This window comes from Clytia hemisphaerica, unplaced genomic scaffold, assembly GCF_902728285.1.
Source record: "Clytia hemisphaerica strain Z4C2 unplaced genomic scaffold, Clytia hemisphaerica genome assembly, whole genome shotgun sequence".
Lineage (NCBI taxonomy): Eukaryota > Metazoa > Cnidaria > Hydrozoa > Leptothecata > Clytiidae > Clytia > Clytia hemisphaerica.
In genome coordinates this window covers 306665-317539 of record NW_027104048.1, presented here as the reverse complement: position 1 = coordinate 317539, position 10875 = coordinate 306665, and the positions used below count along the sequence as shown (strand labels likewise).

The window sequence follows — 10875 nt, the reverse complement described above, 5'->3', positions numbered from 1 at the left end:
GCTGTTGACTGGAAGTCTAAATACATGTGGCTGATGTTTTGATGTTGTTTTTAGTAGTTTTGAAAGTCTTTCAGAGCTTGTGAAAAAGTTTTTATGGTAAGTTGATTATGTGTGTTTGCCTGGGTTTCCAAAGTTCAGAAAGTCTGTCAACAAGCGTTCACACACAGACTGTTTATAACATTCTGTGTCAGACTAATCTACCTGCACCAAGCTCTACAATCTTAGAACTTTGTGAGGTGAGGTATTTTATTCCCAGGTTAACTCTGATCCTCATATACTTAACTTATTGAGGATTTTTTAAGTGATGTAACCCCATTTATAAATCTGGTATTATAAACCAATCATTTTGCTTATGTCTTTGGTATTTTACAGACCATAATCATATTATTCATGAAATTACAAAAAATATTTTCATCAGTATTAGACATTCAGTATAAGCTTATAGCTTGTTACAATATAAGCCCAGTACGCTTTATCTAAATATCAAGCTATATCAGGTATAAGGTATATTTTGAATGCTTTGGTTCAGGAAAAATACTATTCAACATTCAAAATGTATTTTACAGACCAGAAGTTTAACACTTTATCAGAAATTGCCATTTATCATGAAGAGCAACCTGGTCCTAAAACTGTAAGCCTTTCAAATATTATGTAAAACTAAATTTGAAAAACTTTTTAGGCAAAACTTACCATGTCTTCCTTTTATCTTCACTATTAAAAACCAAATTGGTTGTTGTTAACATATCCAGGGATGAGCTCCCAAAATTGCCAAAACTTTCGTCATTTTTATCTAAACACTTAACATACTCGCATCCTTGTACTTGACACTTGAAAACCCTAGCAAAAATTGTTTTAAAAGCGAAGTATCAAGATATTTCTGTAGGAATTCCAACCAGATTGGGACTGGGGTGGTACACATTTATATGCAACCAGGTTGCCAAGACTCGAGGCCTCAAATTTGCCAATTTTCTTTTTCACTTTCTCGTAAAGTAACCCTTGGAACTCTGAATAACCGGGAGTTTACTGTAACAAGCAAGAGTGTGTCACCAGGCCTTCTGAGTTACCCTTGTTTTTAGTGTAATGGGTGTTGCTTACATTTTGTAGATTTTTTCCTGTTTAACAAGTTAGAGTTGAAATGCCTTTTATATCATGTTAATTTTGGACACGTTCTAATGTATGTTACTTAAAACCTAAAAAGAAAACTCCCCTCGTAGTCCTCATGGCTCTAGAACTGATCTCTTTCCATCCACCAATCACTGGCTGAAATTCCCCCTTGGTTTGCCCCAAAACTCCAGAAAAATCCCTCCCGTCATACTTAATATTAATAACCCTAAACCTTATTCTCTACCTCCCTAAATCTTGAGAAATTTGGGGTTGCATTTAACATTTTACTGTCATTATCTTGTACCTTCAGTCTTTTTCAAAGTTCCATACAACGACGCCTAATTTAGACATCCTTGTAAGTTTTAAAATGTCGAGACAGGGGTGTTATGTGACATTATATCACCACCTTTTCTGATTCCCTTTTTACCAAGAAATCTTTGGCAAAGCTTACTATTAAGACAACTATGAATGCTTTATGCTAAATAGTTATTTTTGATAAAAATTTAGAATGTCTGTCTGGTCTGGTCTGTAAATTACATTTTCAATGTTGAATAGTATTTATCCTGAACTAAAACATTCAAAATATACCTAGCTTGATATTTAGATAAAGTATGACAATGTTGATGTTGTCATCAAAGTCAGTGATATGACTGAAGAAAATCAAAATGTTGAGTCACATAATTGTCTTAAGGCGTATGTGATGAATAGAGTTGGTGGTAATGATTTGAGCACTGATTCTCCAAGAAGAAAGCTGAATGATGTTCCAAATGGAGAGTTCCTTTTTGATAAAGATGATCACAAGAAACAACGATCTGAGTATATCACTTTGGTCCAACGAGTCATTGTTGAAGATACCCGATGCTTAACAAAAATGAAGGATTGCGTTGTTCAGCATATTCCACATAATGAGAAAATGAGAATGATAATGATGGAGTTGCACGAATATTAGAAGACTTTCAACAGTATCAACCAAAAAGTGTCATAAATAACGAAACATACCTTGGTACGCTAGCTGTTGTTGGGGACCAATTGTCTGTTGAACGTGCTATCAATTCTCAGTTCCAATCAGCTAATGGTTTCACTCCAGAAGAAAGGCTGGATGGAATGCATTTTGAAATTGCTGATTTCCATACTGAGATGAAATTCATGCAGGTAATTTTTACTTTTCTTCTAAAAGTTTTAATTTTGAAAAATCCTGAAAAATCAGATGTGAAAGTAAGAGCAAAACTTTCTTTCAATGAACCTAAATAATTGAGGAAATATTCTGTTGCAGAACACTTGCAAATAGAAATATTTTATTTTGTCATTTAAGCTATGCTTCAACAACTTCTTCCTTACTGACACTTCTGACAAGTGTACTCTTGGAAGTGATAAAGTCCTCATAAATCGGAGAAACGTTGTGACTGAAGTCAAGAGAAATTATGCTGCTTGTCGTCAATGTTGAATTAGAGGCAAGAATAATAGCAGCTGCACTGGTTGAATTGTCAATCAAAAGCGTAACTGATATTCCTGATGATAAAAACCTTCCACCTGATGTCTTGGAGTCAAACCAGTCATGTCAGAAAGAATTGTGTATAAATATTTTCTTAAGTCGGACCAGTTGGCTGAATTTCTGAAGATGAAAAATTCACAATCACAATCACAATCAATCACAAGTAATAATTTCAAAACTGTATTATTGCTTAAGTGATAAATTTATTATTTTAAGAGCATAACATTTTTGAAAAGTAGAGTGAAGTAAAAACTTGCAAAACTAAATATTGAGAAATTCTATAAAATAAAAAATATCTCCACATTTTTCAGCAAAGTGACACATCAGACGAGCAAACAGAGAATGGACGTTTCAAGTGTCGTTTTCCCGGATGCAAACAGACTTACCAGCATAACGGAAAATTCAAGAGGGACCATGAGTTGAAGGTAAGGAGTGCCAGAGAATGTTACTTTTATTTCTTTTTGAAATAGGAAAAATTTTGAATTCATGGCTTGGTTGTTCTTTTGAAATTTTAATCAAAGTTTGATAATCGTAACAGGGGTTGAATTTTTAAATGAGTTGTGACTCATGAATCACAAATGAAGATCTTTACAAGTCAATTTTTGCTATCGAATGGATAAAATCGCGAATTAAACAACTTTAAACAGCATTGTTTATCAAACAATGCCTTTTTCTCATTTTAAGAGACATGGTTTAGAGCCAATTGAATCAAAATGCACAAAGTCAAAAATAAGTGACAACAAAACTGATGATGACATGTTTAATTATCAATGCAACGTTATGGAGTTTATGATGCTCATTAGAAACTTCAAAGATGCAATAAGTGAAGGTGATGGTGATCGTACCATTCGTACATGGAAATTCATGCTTCCCTATTTGAAGGATGACGAGGCAGGAAGCAGGAAGTATGCAGTGGAAGGATTTCACCTACTTTGCCTGGTGACTTGTTTGCTGTCCGAACAAGATGCTTACAGACTGATTTGAAACCGAACCCTCAAGAAGAAAGATGGACACGGTAGGAAACTATTATTGATGATAAAATTATATTGGAAGCAAAAACTTCAAAAATTTAACCCAATAAGAAATAACAAGATCTTGTTAACTTAAGATACAGGCCTATTAAGATATAATAAGCGGCCGTCCATATAGTACGTACGCAGTGTAGGGGGAGATGAGGTTTAGCAAAAGCGTACTTCTATTGTTTGAATGACGTCATTTCTATTGTTCTCTACGTACAAGGGAGGAGGGGTATCAAATATTTGTAAAATTCTTGCGTACAGATGTACGTACTATATGGATGACCCCTAAAGGCAACTGAAAGATTTAATATAATTTCTTTTGTTACTTCAGGTGGTAATGTTGCATTAGACATGGGCCTAGAACACCTGATTAAAGTTGTGAAAATGCTGAAAGGCTTGGACCCCATCAAAAGGACGAGAAAATATTGGACAAATATCTCAAAGCACTACCCTACAACAAAGCGCTGTTGGAAAACTTTGATAAACAGTCAGGAATTTATAAAAGGTCTGGAGAGCACAAGAAAGCTTCGAACTTAAAGGACAAGCTCAAAATTGTAGACGAACTATTGAGACAAGAAGCACTCGAGAAAAAAAAGAGAGAAAATATTGCAAATGCCAAGACAGTCTCCTGAAAAACTTTGATATCAGTGACTACTACAAATGGATAAGTGACCATAAAAACCAGATTGTAACTCAAAAAACTGTACGTTAGTAGAAACATTCTTAATGTTGAAAATATTTTTTAAACTAATTTTGTAACACATCTTAAGAGCATTTCTTCCGACTACTTTTGTTAGCAATTGAGTAAATTTCCCAGTTTACAAAAAAAATAACTCATTAAATTTCAATTTAATTTTGTTATACTTTGTTTTGTCAATGTATTTATATATATTGTAGAAAAATTAAAAAAAGGGTCAATCAGAATCTTGTGAATCATCTAGTTGCTTTAACATGATAGAGTCACTAAGTGTGTCAGCCAATGATGGATCGTTTCCAATTTCATACCACTCATCACCGATGACACTTGTTGAAGTATAAAAATCTGTTGTATTGTTTAAAAACAATGAGTCCATCTCAATGTCCTCAAATAATTCCCCAAAAATTTTTAATATTTGAATGGCTTGTTCTCTTGTCCAAACAAATCCAAAAAAATACACATTGGCAACAGTAGAAACTTTAGTGGTATTCTTAATGATTGACCTAATTTGGAAATCATCAAATTCCGTGTATGGGGGGGGGGAATACCAACAGGTTTGATATCAACCTCTGTTTTTTTAAGTCGTAAGTCTCTCCCTTAATAGATCGAGGTTAGAATCTAAAATCACACGTTGTTTGGTTGGGCTGCTATTCTGGCTCTGTAGTGCAAATTCAATAGGGTTCCACTTCTTTTCAGGACATTCACACTTAAGGGCACAGACATCGCAGCACTCACAACCACATGCAAACTCAGACTGATTGGATGCTGAAAAATTTGATAAGATCATATTTCTTCGGCATTTAGATGATTCTTGTACAAAGTCTCTCATTTTAGCATCAGCTTTGCTTGTAAGCGCACTGGTATAAAATAGGCGACTTATACTTGGCTCACCATTTCTACCAATACGCCCACTTTCCTGCACAAATAAGGTAATTGACTTTGAAGGACCAAAATGGATAGACTCATTCACACCTCTGCAATTCACACCCATACCAAAAGCTATGGTGCAGCTCACAACACGCAGGTGTGTATCCTGCTTTGTCACCTGATCAAGAATATGACTCTTCAATGAATCAGGTGTCCCCCCATGGAACATGTCTACCCTTCTCAATCTTGGATCTGGAACAGCACCACTGTACAAATTTTGGCCAAGATTTAAGGTAAACATGTTGAACAAAAGTGCACAACGTTTACGTGTTTGACAGTAGATCAAGCGACGTTTGGAGGAATCGCCATTGTTCACAAAATCTTCAATTACGAAGGCGAAAATGATGGACAGACTAACTTTAGGGACCATTTGTACCTGATAATAAATGTTCTTTCGGTCAGGATCAAGAAGCACTCTTGTAAAATCATATGGTGTCAGCCCGAGTGACTCAAAGATTTTCAATTCCATTAACCGAGAAGCAGTTGCAGTGAAAAGCGCAAACGAAATGTTGTCACCTAGCAAGGTCCTCAATTGAACAAGATTGGAATAATGATTCCGGAAAACTTTCTTTTTGAAATCAGCATATCCCCTGAAGAGAACAAAGACAAAAAGGTAGGAAAATGGAAGATGATTTTGTTAAACATGAGTTATATATAACTTTTTTTGAAAATATATACTATCAACAATCTTTTCACTTTTAAAAACATTGACAAAACAGCAACAAGTTAACAAAATATCATGAGAAATTTCTTCTTGTCATTGTTTTGATTCTGGAGTTTTTAATTAATTCAACATGACATCGTGATCTGCAAAAGGTCTATACTCAAGAGTACAGCAAACACATAAATAATGGAAAACTTTCAAGAGAAAATTGCCAGCACAAATTTGAATCAATGAATTTAATTAATACTTGAAACTAACCACTCTACCATTACATGGTCCTCGTCTATTGCAACACCAATGCGGTGTTCTTGGAAAGAAGACGAGGAAAGTAGCTGTCTCAGTTTTACCTTCGATAGCATACTTTCTGGCGAGGTGAAGACTAAAGAATAAAATCCTTGTTCAACATCATCAAGGACAGAGTCAAGATTCTCGGTTTTCTGGTGGATGGCTACAGCTGTTATAGGGGTTTTCTCTTTAAGGTATTTGACCTGGTCTTCCATTAAGGAAATTAATGGGGAAACAACAATGAGTGTCGAGGCCCCAAGACATTGCTCATTGACACAATCAAAAAACCAAGGGATGCCTTGATAAATTATGGACTTTCCAAAGCCTGTGTGTGCACTAAGATATATTTTTACCCAAACAAAATTCCTCTATCAATTCGATTTGTTTTGGGTGAAACTTCTCAATTCCAAACACATATTTTTCCAAAAATTTAACAGTTTCATCACGAGTAAAAGTAGCCATCTTGTTTGTTATGTTTTCTTGATTATGCCTGTACTCAGTGCGCATGTGCGGGAAAAGATTTCTCGAAATATTGGAGTTGTAACAAAAGCGCATATCCCGAAGAAAAGAAGGTTTAACGCACGGAGTGAGGGAGATATGACGAACCTAGTTCTGGTGAATCCAGGTGAATCTGCTAATGGATTCAAATCTTCAAACGGGAAAAAATTTTGATCGAATTACAGAAAGTTCTAACGATAGAAAATCACGATAATTCGAATTTTGAAGTTTTTTGACATGAATGATCGAATTAGAGAAAAATTATAATTTTTACAGATATTTTAAGTCGAAAGTATGACACTTAAAGTATTCTACCTTCCAGGAAAGATTTTGAGGGCCATTCATAACAAAGTGAGAAAAATAGTGTAGTAGTTTGTCCATAAGTAAATTTTCACATTTCCTTTATATAACTCCTTGAAAATTCTTTGCATCTTTGGATTCAAAATTTGTGATTGTTAACCTATGAAGCTGCTTCGAGATGTGACCAAAACGTTCTATTTATTATAAACATAAAAACATTCGAAAGAGTATCAGTAAAAGTCCCTTAATCGAGCATAGTAAAATGTATTTTCATTTTTTCAAAAGATGATGCTGATGTAGTAAAAACAAGTGCGACAAGATTAGAAAAAGGTTTTGAAAAAAATTGAAAATACATTGAATAAAAAAACATTTATCAAACAAAGGGACTTTTACTGCCCTTTCGAATGTTTTTATGTTTATAATAAATAGAACGTTTTCTATCTTATAATCTAAACATTCGATTGTAAATTCGCTCGATATCAATTTTGCTAATTTTTTGTTTACAAAAGCATAGAATGCGAGGTCACATCTCGAAACAACTTTCGATCTTTCACTTGTTTGAAGGATATCGTTGCGTAAAAAAGTAGCTTTAATTTATCTGACTCAGCATGAAGACACTGCTTAAAATAAGCTCCTTTTATTCCCGTAGAAAACCTTTAACCCTATTCATATAGAGGGGGCCTTTTTTGTTCGGGGTCAAACTAATGTTAATAGCTCCAGAAATAATAGAGCTTTTGGCATAAAATTTTCTGTAAATTTTATTTAGCTTCAAAATAAAATTAAAATTGACACCTAAAAATTTTCACACCTGAGCATGATGACATTTCTGACAGTAAGGTGTCACAAAAATTGACACATTTCCAATACAAAATTATTTTTTATGTCAAATATATCGTTTAAACCGTAATTTATTGAAAATTTAGGATAAAATAAGCATTTTAGCTTTTGTTAGAATACAACAGTTATTCATAAGAACAAAGGAAATTTTTTTGCTCACTTTATTTGAGCATGATGAGTGACGTCATCAAAAAAAGCTTTTGTCAAAGTTACCTTATATGACAAGGATCTTATGTGCCAAATTTCATCCAAAAAGACCCACTAGATCAAAAGTTAAAGGGTCGTACAGAAAAAGCACCCCTAGTTTTGAACCACCCCTAAAGGCCAGGGTTAAAGCTTTATCTGAGATTTCGATGGCGGATTGGCGGCCGCCCACGCTAAAGCTCTAAAGGAGTAGACCAATACTCGGGTAACTTAATGCATGTCCCAGAATTGCATTAATTTTTCCGCCCCAGTTCCAGTCCCTAAACCATAACAAACTATACATTTTTGGAAGCGTATTTGGATGTAGATTACCGTATTCGGCGTAACTTAAATTCTTTCTCATTATAATTTTTTATTTTTTGGATTTTGTTATTAATAATAATTAAGTATTAAATTAAAACGTTACAATATATAAATTGCTTAAAATACGTAGAGCTAGGAAATAGAATTCAAAGTTAAATAAAAAATTGAAATCACGACACAAACAAAACTGAAAACTGAATTGCAATACTGTCGAAATAGCACAACCTAGCGGGTCATGCCAAACTCAAAAGCATAAGCAAAAGCAATGGAAAAATGGTGAAAAAATTAAGTACTAAAATCTATGAAAAGCTAAGCTTTCAAAATATTGTTATTTAACAAATCGATTTCATCAAACCTAAGGTTTAGTTTTAGTGTTCGTGTACCGCAAATACATGTTACGACTGATCTCGTACGACTGATTTTTGTTCGAATCCAATTTTTTGTTCGAGACGTGTGAGCATCAGTCTTATCCGCTAGTAGATTTGCTAACGCTCCAAGGAAGTGCTCAGCTTCTACGCCAATTCCACCATTCATGGAAAATATTAATGGAGTGAATGATCCATGATCAACTTTGATAATTCGTTCGTTGTAGTTTCTCTTCTTTTCCCGTTCTTTTGACGCAAAAGCGCTTTTGAGACTTTGGGCTGTGTATCTCAGAGCATAGGCGTTGAATACCTTTACATCAAAAAATGCTCGTTGTCCACGAACCCAAAAGCCTCCAGCACTGATATCAGCTCTCGCGTTGTCAGTCATGATCGCACCTTTGTTTAAACGTTCGCCAGTGATCGGCTCCAACATTGGTTCGATGGCGACATCATGTGTCACTTGATTCAACATTTGAGCAATTGTATCCCTCAAAGTGTTGTGCCGCTGGTAGACGAACCCTCCTTCAGGGCAGGAAAGTGCATGATCGACAGAAAATGACTTGCCACACGCACATGTCGATGGTAAGTGCTTCATGTTCCATCTGTATCGGACGGCAATTGCGTCGAAGAACTCTCTTTTTGATAAGTTTAAATTTTCAGATTTCAGGGGTACAGTGGTCAACCAATTGGATGCACCTTTAGCTTGAGCTGTTGAAAGCATTCGCTAGTATCACTCCGTCGGTCTCATCTTCTTGGAAGAGTTGGTTGATTGCGTGAACTGCCACTTCACAGCCAGCCTGCTGTCCAGCGCACACTTGAACACTACCAGTTGCTTTAAGGATATCTGGCTTGATGGTGTTGATCAGAACTTTGTCGAAGATACGTCTCATTACTTCTACAATTCCAATTGGACGTACCCCTGGGTTTTTGTCTAGAGGTATCAATCTGCAAGCAAGTACAGCTTCAATTGATCTTCTTTTAACATCAACTTCTTGTCGGCATAAGATTTTCAGCATGCGTGCCATAGCTTCCCTCTAATCAGAGCTGTATTTGCCATAGTTATTGGAGGCAAGGATACGTCTCCATTGGTCAGCATCTTGTCCTGATGGTCCAGCAGCACCCTTCGTCTTAATGGCTGCCTCTCGAATCATCGTCCCATCAATTGACTCAAAGATAATTGGGTCGACTTGAACTACTTCTTTCTTGGAGATGATACGATCGTCAGTGTGTTCGTTTGCATTTGGATGAAGTGATTTAAGAGTGTTTATTACATCCCCAGTTGGTTGCAGGACACCACTCGAAGCTGTGTCTTCAAGAGTTCTAATTGCCGCGGAGATGTTGCCCTTTAAAATGTGCTTCGTGAAGAGTGTGATTGGCATGTTTTTGTCCTTAGTCTTTAAAGCATCAACTCGGGGAAGACGTTTCTGTCTTTCCAGACGTTCAATCTCCTAGCTAGCGTTTCTGAGTGTTCTCTAGCTTTGGATCGGGCGTGAGTCTTTTGGAAGAGCATTGATGGCATACACATCAGGAGTTTCATTGATGATGCTGAGAAATCATCAGATTGATTGTCAGAAGTTGATCAGTCTCGTCATTTCTTCTATGTAGCCTTTCCCCGCTTTTCCAGATGGTACAAGGAATAGATTTTTACGAAAGTACACGATTTCTTCGTACATCGAATTATCAATTTGACAGAGATCTTGTTTTGGCTGCTTGCCCCAGACAGGAACTTCTTCTTGTTCGATTGGAGTATGTGACGTCAGGTTTCGTTCAACATTAATTGACGTAACCTCTGCGGTTGGCACCACTGCAGGAGATTCTTCTCGATTTTTTCGTGCGTGGGCATTTTCATTATTTGTTCGACCAGTTTTAGTAGAAAAGCTCCTTGAGCAATATTGACTTTGAAAACCCTTTTCTTGTGCAGATTGCGAATCAGGAATAGCGATCTTCAGCTCGTTTGTTAGAGTTCCCCTTATCTGCTGCTTGTATGGTTTTAAATGAAGAAATGATTCCCCCTTCCTGATCGTGTTGAAGGTGAACATTGGTACTCGATTGTGTGTAAAGTTCAATTTTTCTTCTTCAGGAGAGTTGGAAATTCTTAACTCGTCTTTTGCGCATCCATCTGCCATGATCTCGCTGGCAGTGGGGGCTTTTAAAAGGTCAATAAGGTGCAACCTAGACTC

At 35.9% G+C, this 10875-nt stretch overlaps 2 protein-coding genes across 2 annotated transcripts; one reads left to right on the top strand and one right to left on the bottom strand.

Annotated features, from left to right (window-relative positions):
• The first annotated feature begins 553 nt into the window (after positions 1 to 553).
• Positions 554 to 3580, top strand: LOC136811893 (uncharacterized). Its single transcript, XM_067068516.1, has 6 exons — positions 554 to 631; positions 1709 to 1920; positions 2082 to 2256; positions 2417 to 2503; positions 2908 to 3021; positions 3281 to 3580. Exons 1-6 carry the CDS (start codon positions 554 to 556, stop codon positions 3578 to 3580), a joined length of 966 nt encoding a protein of 321 aa, XP_066924617.1.
• Positions 3581 to 4529: 949 nt separating this feature from the next.
• Positions 4530 to 6403, bottom strand: LOC136811892 (probable ATP-dependent DNA helicase RecS). Its single transcript, XM_067068515.1, has 3 exons — positions 6162 to 6403; positions 5204 to 5829; positions 4530 to 4657 (listed from the first exon to the last, which is right to left on the bottom strand). Exons 1-3 carry the CDS (start codon positions 6401 to 6403, stop codon positions 4530 to 4532), a joined length of 996 nt encoding a protein of 331 aa, XP_066924616.1.
• Positions 6404 to 10875: the final 4472 nt, after the last annotated feature.

Coding starts and splice junctions, on each gene's coding strand:
- LOC136811893 (XM_067068516.1), top strand. CDS start 554: ATGTATTTTACAGACCAGAAGTTTAACACTTTATCAGAAATTGCCATT. Junction 2,257..2,416: donor CTGAGATGAAATTCATGCAG/GTAATTTTTACT, acceptor TTGTCATTTAAG/CTATGCTTCAACAACTTCTT. Junction 3,022..3,280: donor AGAGGGACCATGAGTTGAAG/GTAAGGAGTGCC, acceptor TCTCATTTTAAG/AGACATGGTTTAGAGCCAAT.
- LOC136811892 (XM_067068515.1), bottom strand. CDS start 6,403: ATGGAAGACCAGGTCAAATACCTTAAAGAGAAAACCCCTATAACAGCT. Junction 5,830..6,161: donor GACCATGTAATGGTAGAGTG/GTTAGTTTCAAG, acceptor TGTTCTCTTCAG/GGGATATGCTGATTTCAAAA. Junction 4,658..5,203: donor TGGGCGTATTGGTAGAAATG/GTGAGCCAAGTA, acceptor ACAATACAACAG/ATTTTTATACTTCAACAAGT.